This window comes from Macrotis lagotis, chromosome 4 (genome assembly GCF_037893015.1).
Source record: "Macrotis lagotis isolate mMagLag1 chromosome 4, bilby.v1.9.chrom.fasta, whole genome shotgun sequence".
Taxonomy (NCBI): domain Eukaryota; kingdom Metazoa; phylum Chordata; class Mammalia; order Peramelemorphia; family Peramelidae; genus Macrotis; species Macrotis lagotis.
In genome coordinates, this window is record NC_133661.1 from 151,410,216 (window position 1) to 151,430,118 (window position 19,903).

At 34.6% G+C, this 19,903-nt stretch overlaps 1 protein-coding gene across 12 annotated transcripts in view; it reads right to left on the bottom strand.

Annotated features, from left to right (window-relative positions):
* HERC1 (HECT and RLD domain containing E3 ubiquitin protein ligase family member 1) overlaps positions 1-19,903 on the bottom strand; it is a 211,125-nt gene that overhangs the window by 144,374 nt on the left and 46,848 nt on the right. For 11 of the 12 annotated variants that reach the window (XM_074234348.1, XM_074234347.1, XM_074234346.1 and 8 more), the window contains exons 7-16: positions 18,672-18,815; positions 15,572-15,699; positions 13,307-13,451; positions 13,044-13,215; positions 11,640-11,774; positions 11,043-11,208; positions 10,117-10,242; positions 2,483-2,704; positions 1,524-1,676; positions 1,249-1,381 (exon numbers count right to left, since the gene is read on the bottom strand). In XM_074234348.1, the coding sequence (XP_074090449.1) occupies positions 1,249-1,381; positions 1,524-1,676; positions 2,483-2,704; positions 10,117-10,242; positions 11,043-11,208; positions 11,640-11,774; positions 13,044-13,215; positions 13,307-13,451; positions 15,572-15,699; positions 18,672-18,815 (1,524 nt within the window). Of the gene's footprint in view, positions 1-1,248; positions 1,382-1,523; positions 1,677-2,482; positions 2,705-5,598; positions 5,742-10,116; positions 10,243-11,042; positions 11,209-11,639; positions 11,775-13,043; positions 13,216-13,306; positions 13,452-15,571; positions 15,700-18,671; positions 18,816-19,903 lie in introns of those variants that run through there. The other variant, XM_074234356.1, reaches the window with a different exon arrangement.

Consider the following 19,903-nt stretch of genomic DNA (forward strand, 5'->3'; position numbering starts at 1 on the left):
TTTGAACTCAGGTACTCCTGACTCCAGGGCCAGTGCTCTATCCATGCACCACCTAGCTACTCCCAAAAGCTAATAACTTCTTGATTTGTCTTAACTTGTCTTAATGTTTAATTCATCCTACGCCTCCCTCTGCAAAAGAAAAAAAAGGTATTATGAAAAAATAACAAGAATAAATTCTAGTCAATTATGATTTTTCCACTAAGTAGTGGAACTAATTGCTGAAGTAAAAAAGATAGAGAGAACTTTGAAAGAAAAATGATCATACCTGCCTTAGGGCAGGGATGGGGAACCTTTTTTCTGCCAAGGGCCATTTGAATATTTATAATGTCATTCAAAGTCTATATTTGGTCAAACATCAAATTAATTCACTCTTAAAATGAACATGGATTTACTGAATTTCAAATTCCACCTGCAGTTGCAATTGCAACACCAGACTAACGGGACCAATATAGGGCCCCACACTGGAGATTCCTCACCCCCTGCCCTAGAGTTTGCAATAAAAAGTAAAGTAAATCACAGTCAGACATTCACCCAAGTTAGGAAAGCAAAGAAAAAACAAATAGATTCTATAGATTAACAACCTACAAAGGAAAGACATCCCAGGAGAGATAGAAAGCTAAATAAAGAACTAAATTTTGAAGACAAAGAGGAAAATAATTAAAAAAAAAAGAAAAAATAGGAGTTGTGTGAAAACATCAATGTATATGTAATGAAGAATTCACTCACTATTTTAGATTTTTAAATTATAGATGTCATAGCTATTTTTGAACAATATTCAAAGTAGGTTCTTTTCAACTATAGTTTTTAAAAGAATTTATCTAAAATTACTTTGGAAAACAGCACTGTTTCAAACTACATACAAAAGTCTTATTTAAAATTAATCTTTGATTTTATGTACCCTCCCTTCAACTTAAAACTAAGCTTCAGGGGGCAGCTAGGTGACACAGTGGATACTGTACCAGCCCTGGAGTCAGGAGGACCTGAGTTCAAATCCAACCTGAGACACTTTATAATTACCTAGTTGTGTACCCGTGGGCAAGTCACAAAAACAACAACAACAACAAAATTAAACTTCTCCAATCTGGTAATCAAAATTTTAAGAGGTCAAGCTACTAGCCAGCTACTACTGAAAAATTTGTGCTTCTCTATTAAGTTTTCAGATTAGTAAAGAATAAGGAATTTCACTATTTCAAAGGGCTCAAGACCTTGATTTAAATACATTAAACCTGAAATTCAATTAGCACAAACCTCTTAGTTTTTCCCCAACACTGCCATTCCAAGGACTTTCTTTCAGCAAATTTGCAGAGCGTGAATAAATATCTGTGGCATGAGGTAATAAGAGTTGAAGATGCTTGTGAAGCAATGCCACACTGCTTGAATTCTAAAAAGAAGAATTGCTTAAATTACTATAATTTTAAAAGATGTAAGTCACAAAAATATAGCTCTCAAAACTGCAAATACTAAAGTCCTGAGGACACTTATTTGTCACAATCTTCTCAGAAGAAAAACAGAGAATCAAATACCTCACTAACACTGTTGATGTGGCAATATGCTAGAAGCTGTTTCTGCAAAGAACAAAGCAATTCATGAAGATGGGCAGGTTGGCTATTCTCAGATGATGATGTCCCAAGTAAAAATTTATCACTATTTTTTTCTAGTTCTCCAAATGCTTGATCCTAAAAAAGACACAAATAAAACTGTCTGCAAATTAATTAAATTAACAAAGATCATTAATAAACTCAGATTTTAAAAAGGCATATACATTTAAAAAGTGGCTGGCCTAGGATAGTGGTGGGTAGACAGACCAAATACAATAATCAAAGAATGATATAAACTATAAATAATAAAGTTGAAAAGATTAGAGAACACTGAAAGGAATCAAACACATGATCAGTGAAATGTTGTTGGTCATTTTTTTTTAAGTTGCTCCAAATGGAGATTGGCTAATTGGGGTGGGGTGGGGTGGGGGGGAAATCAATGATTCTGGCATTAATATCTAAGTAAATCCTAGAAAGAATTAAATGATCTGAAAAGGGCTCACTAATAACAAATCATATCAAACCAACCTAATATCCCTTTACTATAAGGTTACTAGAGAGGGAGAGAGCACAGAAATAATATAGCTGGATTTAATCAAGAACTTTATAAATCATGATATTTTGTGGAAAAAACAAAAATATTAACTGACCTTTATTTGGATTACAGTAAATGTGATCTTGTTTAAAAATAATATCTCTATTACAAAAAATATTATTAAGGGTTCAGGAAAAAGCAGTATGGGAAGTCTTAAGTACAAATCTTCCATACTCATTAGCTATACCCATTTCCTTCTGGCTATATAAAATTTTCTTTATTTAATATTTCTAAAAATCTGAAGGAAAAAATTCACAGGATAAAATGTATTTGCATTAAGACAAAAATATATCTATAAAAAAGACAAAAACAGTATTATTTAATTTTAAATAAACTATAAACTACTTACTGTATAAAATCCTAAATTTCTTAGTAAAGTCTTCATTAAAATTTCTGCTAAATGAGTATCTGGATGGCAACTCTGAGTGCTATATGGTTGATCTGACAGGTTTCCATAGGAGATACATATGGAAGAAACATCAGTAGAATCAGAAGGTGAACTATAACCAAGTAGGGATGCTACATGAGTATGATCTTGTAAACTTGTCAAAATTATATCCAACTGCATTCTCTAAGGAAAAATGAAATTAAAAATATTAAATCAGTGAAAGAGAAACAAAATACTTGTGAGTACAGACTAGAAAAGGAACAAAAATTGTCAGTATAAAAACTATGCTAAAACTATAGTAATTTAAAGAAAGTTTTCAAGTTCTTTCCTCCTCTTCAGTACTGATCCTACAGTTAATTAGCTGCCTTTTAATTAATTCCTAGTCATGCTTTCACAAACTTTAGTTTTTGTTCCCACTATTTGCCACCTTTGTTATTAGTCAAATACTCCCCCAAGAAAAATCAGGCATGTGCAAAATGGGTTCACTACAAATTTATGACTAATAATCTCAGCTAGGCCTGTACTGCTGTATGGGAAACCTTATATTCTCTACTGTGATTCACTATTACAACTCTCCTCAAAGGCTCAAACCCCTCTTCATCCTCCATCTCCTCCTTTGCTCTAGGTTCCAATGAGCTAACCTCTCCACTTGTGCTCCCAGTACTGTGATCCTCCTTATCTCCTTGGACAATTTCTCTCTATCATTCCTTCTACACCTCATTGTCAATCTCTCTTTTCTAAAGACTCCTTCCCTACCATCTGCAAACATGTGCAAATCTCTTTGTGCTTAAAAAAATTCTTCACTTGACCTTGCAATTGGCCAAGTCAATCAATAAACATGATGTACCTACTATGTGCTGTGCTGTGCTAAATGCTGGGGATAAAAAAAAAAAGGTGAAAGATAATTCTTGTTCTCATGGAAAAATGAAGGAAACAACAGGCAAAGATGTTGAGATAAACTATAATTCAAATAAATTGGAAATAATTAACAGAGAAAAGACATTAGAACTAAGGAAGAAGTCAAGAGGTTGAACTGAAGAGGGAGAGAATTGTAGGTCTAAGGGAGAACCTATAAAAATGTCCATGGCTGGAAGACAGAGCACTGTATTTGGGGAATAGCAAAAAAGGCTAATGCTATTGGAAGGAAGAGATTTGTTGCTGTCTTGGTTTGTTTGTTTTGGGGTTGGAGTGTTGGGAGCAGGAAGGAGGTGTTATGAAGTTAGTGTGGGGGTCAGATCGAAGGTGGAATGAAGGCAGCAAATGAGGAGAGGAATACCTTAAAAAGCAGAACTGGCCAGCTGGAAAAGGAGATAAAAATGTTCTCTGAAGAAAATAACTCCTTCAAATGCAGAATGGAACTAAAGAATGCTGATGACTTTGCAAGAAATCAGGAAGAAATAAAACTCTTCCAAAAAAAGCCAAAAATTAGAAGAAAATGTGAAATATTTCATTGGAAAAACAACCAACCTTGAAAACAGATCCAGAAGAAATGATTTTAAAATTATTGGGCCACCTGAAAGTCATGACCAGGAAAACAGCCTAGACTTCATTTTTCAAGAATACAGCAAAATTGCCCTGAGATCCTAAAGCAGAAGGTAAAATAGAAATTGAGGGAATTCACTGGTTACCTCCTGAAAGAGATCCCAAAAGAAAAACTTCCAGGAATATGATAGCCAAATTCCAAAACTCCCAAGTCAAAGAGAAAATTCTAAAAGCTACCAGAAACAAACAATTCAACAAACAATTCAACTATCGAGGCTCCGTAGTCAGGATTACACAGGATATGACAGCATCCACATTAAGGGCTTGTAGGGATTGGAATATGGTATTATGGAAGGCAAAAGATCTTGGTTTACAACCGAGAATCAACTACCCAGCAAAACTGAACATCCTCTTTCATGGGAAAAGATGGGCTTTCAATGAAACAGGGGACTTTCACACTTTTCTATTGAAACAACCAGAGCTGAACAGAAAGTTTAATCTCCAAGTACAGGACTCAGGTGAACCAGAGGGGGTGGAAGAGAAGGACAAACTATGAGGAATTTAATGATACTGAACTGTTTGTATTCCCGCATGAGAAGAAGATATTGATAACTCATATGAACTTTCTCATTTATAAGAGCTGTTACAAGGAGCAGGAAGGAGTGGAATATAATGGTATAATATAGTAAAAAGATGGAGTCAATGGGTAATAAAGGAAAAGTACTTGGAGGAAGGGAAAGGAGATGAAGAAGGGGTTAAGAAATTTCACATAAGAGTCAAGAAAAAGTTTTTTCAATGGAGTGGAACTGGGGAAGGCAAGGGGGAATGAGTGAGCTTTCATTCTCATCAGAAATGGCTCAGAGATGGAAGTAATATACACACACTTAATAGGGTACAGAAATCTAACTTACCCTAGAGAAAAATGAGAAGAAAGGGTTGAGATAAGGGGGAATGGGAGAGGGAAGGAGGGAGGAATAGGTGATAGAAGAAATGGAAGATTGTGGGGAGAGGTTACTTAGATTACAACACACTTTTAGACAGGGCCAGGATGAAAGGTGAGAGAGAGAAAGAGAGAGAGAACAGAATAAATAGAGTGGAAGTACAGCTAGTAACAGCAACTGTGGGAAAAATATTGAAGCAACTTTTCTGGTGGACTTATGATAAAGAAAGCAACTCACCCCAGAGACAGAGCCATTGGAATCTGCACACAGACTGAAGTACATTTTTTCTCTCTCTCTCTCACTATTCTTTTTTTTTTTTTTTTTTTTTTTTTTTTTTAGGTTTTTGCAAGGCAAATGGGGCTAAGTGGCTTGCCCAAGGCCACACAGCTAGGTAACCATTAAGTGTCTGAGACCGGATTTGAACCCAGGTACTTCTGACTCCAAGGCTGGTGTTTTATCCACTATGCCACCCAGCCGCCCTCTATCTCTCTCACTATTCTTGAGGTTTGTCATCTTCTTGGGGGGAAGGGACGTTTATGTTTATTCATAACAAGATTATTGTAATAATATAAAATAAATAAATCTAGATCCTTAAAAAAATTAAGTGTGGAAAGGGAGGGAAAAGTACAGGCAATGAAGAACTTGAATGCCCACCTGGGAGTGCCCAACAGAGGAGTCTGCTTGATACCGGATATGAGAGGGAGTCATTGGTATTTACTGAGCAGAGAGTGATTGAAGATGGACTGGAGGAGGGAAAGACTTGTGGCAAGAATACCCAACAGGCTGATGTTATGAGTCCAGCTGGGAATTAAAGAAGCTTCTTTCTGGGGAAAGAAGGGGGCATTGTAAGAAAAAGTAAAATTAGCATGTCTTGTCAAGAGAGTAGACATGGGGTGGGGGGTTGGAAGGAGAGAATGGTAAGAGGGAAGAGTCGAAAATAAAACCTAGGTTGTAACTCCTGGATGACTGGGAAAACTATTACTAACAGTAGTAACAGGGAAATTGGAAGAGAGAACAATTGGGGGGGTAATACTGAGTTCAGTTTTGGACATGTGGATATAAATATGTCATCCAGTTGGAGATATACAATACACAGTTAGAGATGCAAAGTTGGAGGTAGGCAGGATGGTTTGAGATGCCTAGATAGATTTGAAAATCATCAGTCCAAAGATGATCAGTGAATTCTTAGAAATTCACAGGATCACCAAGTGAATAATAGTATTAAGGGAGAAGAAGAGTCCAAGACAGAGGTCAGTGGGGGCATCCACAATCATGTGAATAATGAACCAACAAAGGTAATCCAGGAATAGTTAGATGGGTAAGAGGAGAATGTAGCATCATGAAAACCTAGAAAAAAAGAGAACATCAAAGAGAAGTGGTTGATTGACCATGCCAAAGCCTCAAAACCTCTCTAGGTCAAAAATAATGAGAAATAGAAAAAAGGCCATTAGATTTGGCAATTAAGGGGTGGCTAGGTGGCACAGTGGATAGAGCTCCAGCCCTGTAGTCAGTAGTACCTGAGTTCAAATCTGGCCTCAGACACTTAATAACCAGACTGTAAAGGAGGGGGAGGGGGAGGGGGAGAAAGGGGAGGGGGAGAGAGAAGGGGGAGAGAGAGAGAGAGAGAGAGAGAGAGAGAGAGAGAGAGAGAGAGGGAGGGAGGGGAAAGGAATAAATGTTTTCTACTGTGAACAGGCATTTAAGCAGTATAATCACAAAAGAGAAGAGAGATGACATGGGAAGCAGAGGTGGACGGAATAATCAAGTGAGCATTTTTGGAGAATGGGGAGACCTAGTCAAGTCTGTAAGTAGCAGGGAATCAGGGATTGAGGGGAAGAGAACAAATATTTGTTCAGAAAGTAGTAAGTGCCAGGCATGTATATGACGTGCCTTACAAAGACCTCAGCCAGCAGACAAGGAGAAATGAAGACAGAATAGGAATAAGAGAGAAGGCAATCTGCTGGATGTCTAAAGTTTCTTCTCCTCTTTCAAGAACCTAAATCTGGGGGGGGGGGGGTCCTGCTTGTTCTATTTTTTTCACCTTCCACTCATTTCCCAGTATCTTGCAATCTGGCTTCTGACTCCACTACTTAAATGAAATGTCTCTCTAATTTTACAATTAAGGTTAATTGTATTAGATCATTTTCTCCTGGCTATTTCATCTTATGTGATACTTGTTCTTTCTTGGTTTTCCTCCTATTTCCATGACCAAACTTTCTCAGAAATGTTTCCTTATCCCACCAAGTATGAATTCTACCAAGGCTAAGCTCTAGGTTTCCTTCTCTATATCACATTTTCCTTATGTTATTTCATTCAACTATCATTCCTATGCTGATGACCTTCAAATCTACAGATCAAGTTGTGTTCTTTCTCCAAAATTCCTCTAGTCCCTAATGACCAATTGCCTTTTGGACATTATCAAAATATCCCACAGCCATCTCAAACCCATATCCAAAAGTAACTCATGACATTTCCTCCCAAAATCATCCCTGTTTCAAAACTTCCCTATTTCTGTTGCACCACTAACTTTTCTAATCATCCAAATTCAGAACCTTAAGAGGCATTCTCGACTCTCCTTTAATTCAATTAAGTCTTATCAATTGGGGGGGGCCCTAAGTGGCACAGTAGATAGAGTACCAGCCTTGGAGTCAAGAGAACCCGAATTCAAATCTGAGCCCAGTCAATAATCATCTGGCCAGGTGACATTGGGAAAATTACTTAACCCCATTGCCTTGCAAAACAAACAAAAAAATCTTATCAATTTTTGTTAATTTTTGTCAATTATACATCATCACTCTCACATCTAAATTTCAGGCATACAGCCTATACCCTAATTGAGGCTCTCATCATCTCTCAGTTGAAATATTTGAAAAGCCTCTTAATTGGCCTACCTTTTTTAAGAGAATCAAATTCTCATTCATTCTCCTAAAGTACAAGAACTTTCCCCTCCAAAATTTCATCAAATTGGAGCTTCATAATCACATTATTAGTTTAATAAAAGAGAATTCTTGTAATTCTTTGTGTGTGTGTGTGTGTGTGTTTTGATAGGCAATGGGGTTAAGTGGACTTGCCCAGTGTCACACAGCTAGATAATTATTAGTGTCTGGTCATATTTGAACTCAGGTCCTCCTAACTCCAGAGCCAGTACTCTATCCACTGTGCCACCTGGGTGCCCCCGAGAATTCTTATAACTCTTAATAAAACTAAAAAATTAATAATCAAATATATATTAGGCTCTCCAATATGATAAAAGTGTTTATGTTCATCATTTTTCCCCCCACATAAAATGTGGGGAATATGATAGCGTTAATGAGGGTTTTTCCTCCAGTACAGTCCAGATTGATTTGTTACTGGCCATAAACTCTCATCTTGTCTGTTTTTCTCTCTAATACAGGCTACCCTACTGGTGGGGTGGGGGCCCTTCCTTTTACTATTATTATGCATCTTACTATTACATGATATTAGTGCAGCATCTGAGCTACTCTTAGAATAACTAAAGCAAAATAAAGTGAGAACCAAGAAAAATTTTTACAACAATATTTTAAAGACAAATAGTTCTTTAAAATTAGGAACTCTCAACATCATAATTGTCAACTATGAGTCGAGATATGATGAACTTAAGAGAGATGATGCACTCAGAGTACAGAAATGCAGAGTAAGGTGTACAGATATATAAATTTAAACACACACACACACACGTGTGTGTATAGATGGGGAGGGGGGTAATGGGAAAAATTTGTTTTGCTTCACCATATATGTTTGCAATGAGTTTTATTCTTGTTTTTCAAAGGGAATTTCAAAGAATTCAAAACTGAAAATATAATTTTAAAAATTATTTTAAATGATAAATTTTGAAATAATGATTTTTAAAAATGTTTTAAGTTCAGTACTCAAAAGAAAAATGACAAGTGCTGGAGGGAATGTAGAAAATAGGGATATATTAATGTTCTGTTGATGGAGCCATGAACTAATACAGCCATTCTGGAGAAAATTGGTAATTATATCCAAAAGACTATAAAACTGCATAGCCATTGACCCAGAAATGATTAATTTTAACTATATCCCAAAGATATGGAAAAAAAAGGACTCTTTTTGTGATGGCAAAGAACTGGAAACAGAGATGATGCCCATCAATTTGGGGAATGTTTGAACCAATTGTGGTATAAATAATGTCATGTACCATAAGAAATGATGAAGGAGATAGTGTCAGAGAAACTTGGGAAAACCAAGAAAACAATTTACACAAAAAGAGCAATATTATAAAGATAATCAACAGTGAAAAAATATAGTAACTCCAGTCAATTCAATGGCCATAATTCCAAAAGACTCATAATGAAAAATGTCATCGAACTTCAGATAGAGAACCAATGAGCTTAAAGTGCAAAGTGAAGCATATTTTCCTTCTTTTATTTAAAAACATGAACAATGCAGAAATATATTTTGCATGACTTCATATATGCACTGACTTGTATTTCTTGTCATCTTAATGGATAATGGAGGGGACATAAAGAGAGAAAGAGAGAATTTAGTACTTGAAAATAAAATAAAATTTTTAATAATAATGTCAATACTGATAAGATGTGCGGTTTTTTTCCGGGGCAAGGCAAACGGGGTGAAGTGGCTTGCCCAAGGCCACACAGCTAGGTAATTATTAAGTGTCTGAGATCGGATTTGAACCCAGGTACTCCTGACTCCAGGGTTGGTGCTTTATCCACTGTGCTACCTAGCCGCCCCTGATAATATGTTTTTTTGCTAGATATGTTAATTCTTGGTCACTGGAAAGGATTTGAATATCCAAGGGTTAAATTAATATTTATAGATGATGAATACTATTAAATATGAGTTACTGACAGCACCTTACTTATTATAAAACATCAAATATAGTTCAAGTGTACAATTAAGTAATGTTAAAAATGCTTAACTCAGAACAAGATTAATGGGGAAAGGGAATGAACAATACTGTTTTCAGTTTAACTACTAAGAAAATATAAAGGTTTTTCAAATAAGTTTTAAAGTAAAATTAATTTAAAGGATGGAAAATGCTTCAAAAATCAATTTATATAAGGTGTTGGTCAAAGAAATAATTAGTTGAATTTAATTAGCTGCTCTTAAAACTTTCAGTGTATTCTTCCAAACTATAACTGGACAACTACTCATTATCCAACATCTTACCTGTCCTTTAGACAAGCTTTCCCATCTATCAGGTCCTTGGGGTAAAAGAGAATGCAGTAATTCCATTCGTTCCCTTAACGGAGGCAATAGCATGGTTGCTCCCACTGACAGAGTTTCAATTACCACCTAGTATTAAATAAAGAGAGAATCTCCTCAATTTGTCATTTTAAAAACTGAATTCAAATAAAATTAAAGACATCCAAATCTTCTACATCCAACTACATCCAACTTTGTGGACCTTAACTTCCTCATCTGTAAAATGAGGGAGTCAGATGAGATGATTCTTAAGATGCTTCCAGCTCTGAAATTCTTATCCTAATTTATACTACAGTAATATTTTAAAAACACTACAAATTACTAGCTCCTCTGCCTAAACTATATGGCCTAAAATGATTCTCAATTAAGGAAGAAAAATCCACAGTTCCTTCCCAAGCCTTGTTAAGACACAATTAAATTTTAATTTGATGAAATTTAATTGAAAGCCAAGGAAAGTTTCAGAAGAGTTTGGAAAAATTGACAAAAAAGGGATGGCTTCTAGCAGAAGGTAGAGTATCAAAAAAGATAGGCATAAGCTGAAGGTAGATATTAAGCAGAATTTACAAGAACAAATCCCACATACATATTCTGACATAATTCATTCCAAGTCATCTCTCATTGGACGGAAGAGATTTTCAGGATATATAAATCCTCCGGGCATTTCTGAGTGTATATATATATATATATATATATAGTTGGGGGGGGAGTGTATATATAGTTGGGGGAGGATTCTTTTTGATTTTGTTACATGTAAAAATAAATTTTAACATTCATTTTTTACAATTTTGAGTTCCAAATTCTCTTCCTTTCTCTCTCCCCACACCCCTCTCCTTGAGATAGTAAGCAATGTGATTTGGGTATGTATATATTATTATAGCAACTATTCTTACCTCTTGAATTTCATCTGGTACAGAAGAGTCCATTAGCCTAAAGAGCAAATTTCGCAATGGTCCAGCTTGCCTCCCAAGAATACTAGTAGCTACTCCTCCAGCCAGGGCAAGAGCAAGATGATTGGACAGCAACTTCAGGCACAATTTGAGAAAACTGTGATGTTCCCTAAATGTAAATAAACTGCTATGAGTTTTTTTGTTTTTTGCAAGGCAATGGGGTTAAGTGGCTTAACCAAGGCCACACAGCTAGGTAATTATTAAGTTTCTGAGGCCGGATTTAGACTCAGGTACTCCTGACTCCACGGCCAGTGGTCTATCCACTGCACCACCTAGCCCCCCACCCCACTATAAGTTTTGATACATTAAATACTTTCTTCTGGCTAATATTTAATAGTTGTTTTTTTCCGAGTCAAACTGTGCTAAAGATATGACCAGTAGTATGAATTCTAAAAGTTATTCTTATAAAATCTAAGGGGAAAAAAATTTCAGTATCATTAGTTCTGGCATGGATTCACTTACTTTTAAGGTGCATGTTCTATATAACTAGAAAAACAGAATTAAGATGTAAAAAAACTAAAATTGATATGAAGTACATACCTTGATGAAGGAAAAGGAAGAGGAGGAATCTCACTGTTTATTTTATCACAGTATCTCTCAAGAAAGGAACGTAGATGTGAGAAAGTACTCTCTTCAAGATCTACACAATAAGGTCGATGCCATGCAACAACTTGTCTGGATGATTTAAAAAAGTCTTCAAGTCAATTTTATTATAAATTACCAAAAATAAGACTGTCTAATAGTAACAATGAAGTGTGAAATATCTTGGCTCACAAAAATTAAAGAGTTAGAGAAATCTTGACCAGTGAGATGACAAAGTATTAAAATAGACTAGCAAATAATGGAAACTTCATATGAAAACATCAAAAAGAGAAGAGAGCCCTGGCCACAAGGCTGAGTCATATGATCTATTCATATCAATTCTAGCTCTGTTTCTATGAGATTTAGATTACATAATAGGAAGAATTTTCTGACTGGTAAGGATGGTGAAAATTGTTAAAAAAAACTGGTTTCAGAGTCTGTAACTCTTTAGGTTATAATACTTTGACACAACACAACACAACACAACACAAAAGCATTCGACAAATGGCACATAACTTAATGTACTTCAATGTTTGATTTTAAATATACCTAACATTTTAGAAGTAATTTTTTAAAATTTACAATAAAAACACCCTTTCTAATGTCTAAAAATAAACGTCATTTGCCTTCGAACTCTACCAGCAGCATCATAATGGTAGTTCTTAGAATAATTTGGTACTGCATTTGAATATCTTTACATCCTTATAAAATGTGTGTATTGGTCAAAAGGCTGATGTATGATAGTGAGATGGAAAAAAAACAACATTGCGATGTACTAAAAACAAAGAGTATTCCCAAATGGGATGAACCAAGAAGATTTTTAATAATATATTCTGAGAAAGCTGACTTCTTGTTGACTGATCTAGCATAATGTCTACTACCTTTGGAGAAAAGTTAAAATACTTAATAAAGCAAATATTTTTATGTAAATTTTGATCCCTCTTCTTTCAACAAATCAGATAAAGCAAAAGTACTTGGGGAAAAAACTGGAAAAAGTACTAAAACCAAAAAAAGTTTTAAATGTTTTAAAACACAGATCTATTTTATTTTTTATTTTTTTATGTTTTGCTAATATGTAATTTTTCTATCAGCATCCTGAGGACAGAAATGCATAAATTAATGTTAAATTTAAAAAATAAAATCTACAACAGTTTCATGTTTCTAAAACCTGTGTCTATAGAACCAACTACTACACTCTATTCTGAATTTCCAAAGCACAAAAACTTCAATATTAGAAATGCTGAAAAATTATTTTATATATAAAGAAATCTGCTTTAAATTATTAATGAATTTGTTTGATAGTTAATTAATAAACATTCACAAATATCCACAGTGTTTGAAATCACTGTAACTGGAATTTACCTGTCCCTGGGAAGAGCTGTCCATGCTAGACTATGTGATGTTCCAGCTGAAATCTGTTGAATTGCTACTCCATCTAAACCACTAACTTTCTTTGGTTTGGTAATAGGACCTGTAGAATTTCCTTGACCACACTGTCCCATAGAATTATTACCCCAAGCATAAACTTCATTATCTGAAGAAAAATTACAAAGAAAAAAGATACATGAGTTGACACTTTAAAAATAATTAACATTATATGTATCAATGTATGTTAAATATTTTACCATGAGAAAGGGCCAAACAGTGACTATCTCCAATTGAAATATCAACTATTCTTGTAGCTGCCAATTCTTCAATAAGTTTTGGTCTCAAAGCTGTAGCTTCTGAAGAACCACAACCTAGACAAGCTCCACAACCCCATGCATAGACCTAAAACACAAATAAAAAACAAAGCAAAATATTCTATATTGCAAGTTTTTAAATGTGATTTTAAAACAAGTCAGAATGAATGATAATACAATATAAACATAAAGTGGTGAATTAAGCCTACAAAAAATTTAAGAGTTAAAAATAAATATTTATTACTTTATGTAGAAAGTATAACATGTAATATATGACAGTTCATTATAAGGATATCAAGTATTTTTTTCATTCTTGTTTAGTTTTCTTTTTTCCTTGATTTGGGTCAAATATGACATTTAATATCATTTTCAAATATTTTGGACAGTGGCAATACAACAATTATAAAAAGCAACAAATAAATCAAAAATATTCCATTCATTTTTATACAGCAATCTTAGAAAACTGTCAGAATACTGAAAAAAAACCCAGTAAGATACTGCTAGACAGAGGTTACAGTTAAGTGAAACATTACATTTAAACCCTTATCTTGAACACAAAAAAAAGCTACAATTAAACACAAGAAATTTCAGTTACAATTATCCTTCAGAAAAGTAATGTTCTCAAACTGGTAATGAAAATTATATTCAACCTTTGTACTGGAATAAGTATGATATTAGTCAATTCAAAGTTCAGTGATTAGTTTTTTAAATGATTATATATAAAAATTGTATTTTCAGACAGCAGTACTAGACCTAATTCATTTTTACACAGAACTATTTAAAATTCATTTGAGGTAGATTTCATTCTTTTAAATACACTCATTAGAGCTGCACCAATCCAATTAATCTATTTCAGAGGCCTGCAGGAAAAGTACAACTTGGTTTTTACAAGGTGCACACATATACACACAAGGACCAGAGGAACATCTGTGTGTGTGTGTGTGTGTGTGTGTGTGTGTGTGTGTGTGTGTGTTTTCCCACAAGAAATCCATCAATGGAGAAGCAAGAGATCTAAAACCAGTTCTCTTAAAAAAGAAGAAATTTTAATCTGACAGCTCATTCAGTCACTTGGACTCATCTTTTTCAAGTTCCTAGGCATCAAGCAACTTCAGAGGGGCAATGTAAAAAAGTCAAGACTTAAAACCAGTAAAATCCTTTGAGCATTCAAGGGTTGCAAAATCAAATTCAAAAAGGAAGAAAGAGTAGAAATCAATTTCACATTCTCCAAATCACCTGAAACTTACTTAAATAATTTTTCCCCTAATGAAATACGCTGTCATAGTAGACATTCAATAAATATTTGATCAACTGGATAAAGGTATTAAATAATTAATTTTACTTTAAAATGGACATTTACAATTTAGTTTTGATTTGCATAATAATTATAATCATTTAGATATATACTACAAAAAGAGAGACTCAAAAATAAAGAGTAGCTAAATTTCTTCTCATTTTTGACTTACAAGTATATTGAAACAATAACAACAAAAATGATAGCACTCAAAGCACTTCAAGGCTTGCAAAGTGCTTTACAAGTGTCTGATTTTACTATCACAAAACCCCTCAGAGGTTAGTAGGTACTATTACTTCCCCATTTTAAAAATGAAGAAACAGAGACAAGGGTTTAAGTGACCTTTTGAGGGTCACAAAACTTTGTTGTTCAGTCATTTCAGTTCATTTTGTAGTCTGATTTGGGATTTTCTTGCTAAAGATAATAGAATGATTTGCCATTTTCTTCTCTTGTTCGTTTTACAAATGAGGAAACTGAGACAAACAGGGTTAAGGGACTTGCCCAGGATATCACACAGTAAGTATCTGAGGTCATATTTGAACTCAGGAAGATTAATCTTCCTGATTCTAAGCCCTGTGCTCTAGCTGCCCAGTCAATGGTAGATAAAGTTGAACTTTGGTCTTCCTGACTCCAGGTCCAGACCTTAATCCACTGTAGCAACAGAAAATATCTGAATTCAAAAGATTTACCCCCATCAGTTGATGAGCCAATTACTTAAAATAACATTAAATAAAATTCCAATATTACAAAGAATTAAGAAAGTATCCTGGAATTTATTATAATGGGTCAGATATATATTTATTTATTTATATTTATATATTTGTTATAATAGGCTAGATATAATGGACAGATAAAGTTCATGATTTTCCTTTGAAACTATTGCTCTAATCATTGGATATACATTTCTTTTGACCTACCTGTCCTGTTGATGTCAAGGCAAGAGAAGACTGGCTTCCAGCACAAACTTTTCGAATAAACATTCCTTGTAAAGCTTCTATAACTTTAGGTTTATACACTCTATTTGTATCACCATGTCCAAGTTTGCCTAAGAAACCACAATTGAAAGAAATTAGTTTTTAAATTACCTGTGCTGGTTCTCCAAGCTCTTGCCTCTAGTAAAAATTACTGCTATTTTCTTTTTTTAAGTTTCTTTATAATCTGGCTTCAGCCTACCTTTCCAGGTTTACTGCATATTTCTTTTCTTCCAAAATTCTACATTGTAAACAAAATGGACTACTTGCTTAGTTCTCCTCAAACTTATTTGCACGTTATCCCAATAGAGCATGAGTTCCTTGAGCAAAAGGCCTGTCCTTCAGCTTTTCTTTGTAACCCCAGTATATAAGGCAGTATATCTGGAACACTACAGAAACTTAAGCAATGCTTGTTGACTTATCTGCCATTGCTTACAAATGACATTCCATCTCCCTTTACATTAGTCATCCTCTAAGCCTAGAATGCACTCCCTCCCTCCCTTTCTCTCTCTACCTCATGGACTCTCTGACTATGTTCAAGGCTTATCTTAGGTGTTTTTTCTACAGGAAGAATATTCTTAGTGTTTGTTCTCTTCCCTCAGAAGTTACTTTCCATCTTAAATATATTTTGTATTTAATCTTTTACATACATATTTTCTTTCATAGCAAGAATTTGGTAGGACTTCTTACATTACTAATTTTTTTTGGGGGGGAGGCAAGGCAATTGGGGTTAAGTGACTTGCCCCAGTTCACACAGATAGATAATTATTAAGAGTCTGAGGCTGGATTTGAACTCAGGTCCACTGTACCACCTAGCTGCCCCAAGTTTTCTTAACAGAACGCAAATTACTCATAGTCTGTGAGGCTTACTATCTGTAGGACTTTGGGCAAGTCATCTAATAATTGTAGGCTTGTTTCCTCATCTATAAAATAAAAGGTATGAACTAGACAGCTTCTGACATCTTTTCCATCTCTAAATCAAAGACCTTGTGTTTCTAAACTAGAACAGCACCAGGCATTTAATGTTTTATGAATGAACAATTGAATTTGATTTCTTTCTATATCTCTTCCTCATACAACTTAAAAATTCCAGAATTATAAATTTTGACCTAAAAAAGAAAATGTATTATTTTGTTACTAGTAAACAGTAAATTATTATTAAAGCATTTGACTCTTCTTGACAACAAAGGTTATAGAATTTGCTGGAATGGATATCCATTTAGGTCAAAGGTCAACAATTCACATACATAAATATATACATATATATGTATATATATACACACACACACACACACACATGTTTATGTGTGTGCATATATAATAGTCTACGAGCCTTTCTAAAGTCAAGATTCCAAGGTCTGCTTTTAAATTTTACTTACATGGGTTTATTAAGTATACACATAACATTCTTCCTGTAAGTTTTTTAATTGCTTTCCCATAACATAAAAAGAGCTCAGCATTCTATTTCTAAAAGGATCTTTTTTGTTGCTTTAAAAATCAGGAAACAGCTGTAGTCTTCCAAAACATCAACAGAAAGCTTTCATAGCATAAGTTACCAATGACTGATTGATTAATACTGAAATCTAATCCTCAACTACTGATATTCTGCTCCTCCTGAGTACTCTCCTCTCATGGTTTTCAAGATACTTGCTTTTCCTACTTGTATAACTATTCCTTCTAATCTCCTTTGCTGATCTCAATATCCATTCCCAGTAACTGCGGGACTCTGGCCTGAGCTCTCCTCTTGTTTCATTCTATACTATCCCATCACTTGATGATGTCATCAGCTCCCAGGATTTAATTATAATTTCAATGATAATGCTATCTCTACATCTCAAAATGCATGTCCTTTAGGTAGCTCAAATCATTATCTTTTCCTAAAAACTCTTCTCTTTTCTCAACTTACCTATTACTTTTCTTTTTCTAAATTTTATTTAAGGCATTAGGGTTGAGTGACTTGTCCAAGGTCACACAGCTAGGCAATTATTAAGTGTCTGAGGTCACATTTGAACTCGGGTCCTCCTGACTCTAGGGTCAATGGCTCTATCCACTGCTGCCCTTCCCTATTACTTTCAAAGACCCCACCATCCTTCCAATCACCCAGGACTGTGTCCTCAGTGTCATCCTCAAGTCCTCTTTGTTACCCACCTCACATATTCAATTAGTTGCCAAATCTTGCCATTTTTTTTAACCTTGATATCATCCCATTCTCTCTACTCACAGAGCCACCATCCTTACTCAGACCATCACCTCTCATCTGATGAAATATCTTTCTGGTCTTTGTGTCTCAAGTCTCTCCAATTATTCCAATATATCCTCCACTCTACTGCCAAGATAATTCTTCTAAAACTCAAGTATGATTGTGTCAAATCCTTCTCTAGAAACTCAAGAAGTTCCCTAATACCTCTACGATTAAACAGGAAATCCTCTCTAGTATGTAAAGCTCTTTGTAACCTGTCCCCCATCTAAGTCTTCTTACACTTTACTCATATTCATCCAGTCTACAATCAAACTACAATGGTCTACCTGCAGCTCTTCTAATATGTGCCAGCCACAATCTGTCTACTTGGCTTTGCACCTCCACCTCTGGTTTACAGGTTGTCTCTCCCATTAGACCATGAGCTTCTTAAGGACAAAGATTGTTCTTCCCTTTCTTGTATTCCCAATGCTTAGCATTGTGCTTGGTACACAATCAGTGTTTAATAAATGTTTGCTGAATGACTTGATATTTTTCTTTCTTGTGGTAGCCATACTTTATATTTAAATTTACTCATAGACTCACAATTCTAAAACAACAATAAGGATATACATTAATACAAACAATTGCTTTGAAAAGTTTAATCTAGAGGTTGCTAGTTGGTTCAGTGGATAGAGCACTGGTCCTGGAGACCAGAGGATCCGAGTTCAAATCAGACCTCAGACACTTAATAATTGCCTAGCTGGGTGACCTTTGGCAAATCACTCAATAAATAAAATTTTTTTTTTAAAGTTTAATCCCTCAAAAAAAAAATAGCTTGATTCTATGATGAAATACTTTACTACATACCATTGTCTCCTCCTCCAAAAGACCATACAGTTCTTCCATCTTTGGATAAAGCAATTGTATGTGAACTGCCACAGGAAACCTCTCCAACATTGCTAATGTCTTTTACTAATGTTGGAATGTTCCGGCTATTACTGTCACCATGACCTTAGGGGAAAATGAAACAATGTTAAATTCACATCCAGTACTTCAGAGAAAGCATGAAAATTTGAAGTAAAAGGCATCATAACAGTAGCTATCCAATATAAAGGAATATAGATATCATGTATGCATTTTATAATACATTTATGACTTTTACTCTTTGAAAAATACTTTTCCTCAATAAGTGATGTACAGAGTTAGTTGCACTTTACTGAAATGACTTCAATTTATTATTATACTGTTTTGAAGATAGCCTGGAAATTGTCTAAAATGATATTCCACATTTGCAATTTTCCAAGTCCATACAATTATATATATCAAACCAAATTAAAATTCACAGCTATACAAATAATATTCTATAGATTAGCAGCAAGATTTATATGCATATAAGCAAGCATATTATATCTGTCCAAAATTTTAATTTAAAACTAAAAATTACTTGTGATATAAAACTACCTTGATATTTAATTCAAGTTTAGCACTTATTAGAAGATGTGAAAAGCACAAGTATTAAAAAAAAAAAAGGAAAAAATCATCTTTTAAGAATCCTTGTTCTTGGGGGTGGCTGGGTAGTACAATGGATAGAGCACCGGCCCTGGAGTCGTCAGGAGTACCTGAGTTCAAATCCGGTCTCAGACACTTAATAATTACCTAAGCATATGAGCTCGGGCAAGCCACTTAACCCCATTGCCTTGCAAAACCTAAAAAAAAAAAAAAAAAAGAATCCTTGCTCTCAAAGAGCTTGTAATGTAATAGGGTGAATATGAGATGTAAATAATTATGACAAAAGATAATTTGGGTTAATAGTAAGGATGTATTAAAAGCAACTTAAAAACTGTTCTGGAAAAAGTAGGAGAAAGTGATCACTTTCAACTGGGGTTAGATCTCCTATCAAGTATGTAGCACCAAAAGGATTTCAATAAGCCAAGATAAGGAGATCTTAGAATCACAAACTTTAGAGTTTTTTATATATGTGTACACACACACACACACACACACACACACACACACACACCCACTTGAGAAATGGGGAAATTATGTATTTTAGGCAAGGAAGAACAGTAGAGAGGAAAAAGTTAAGAACAATTTCACAA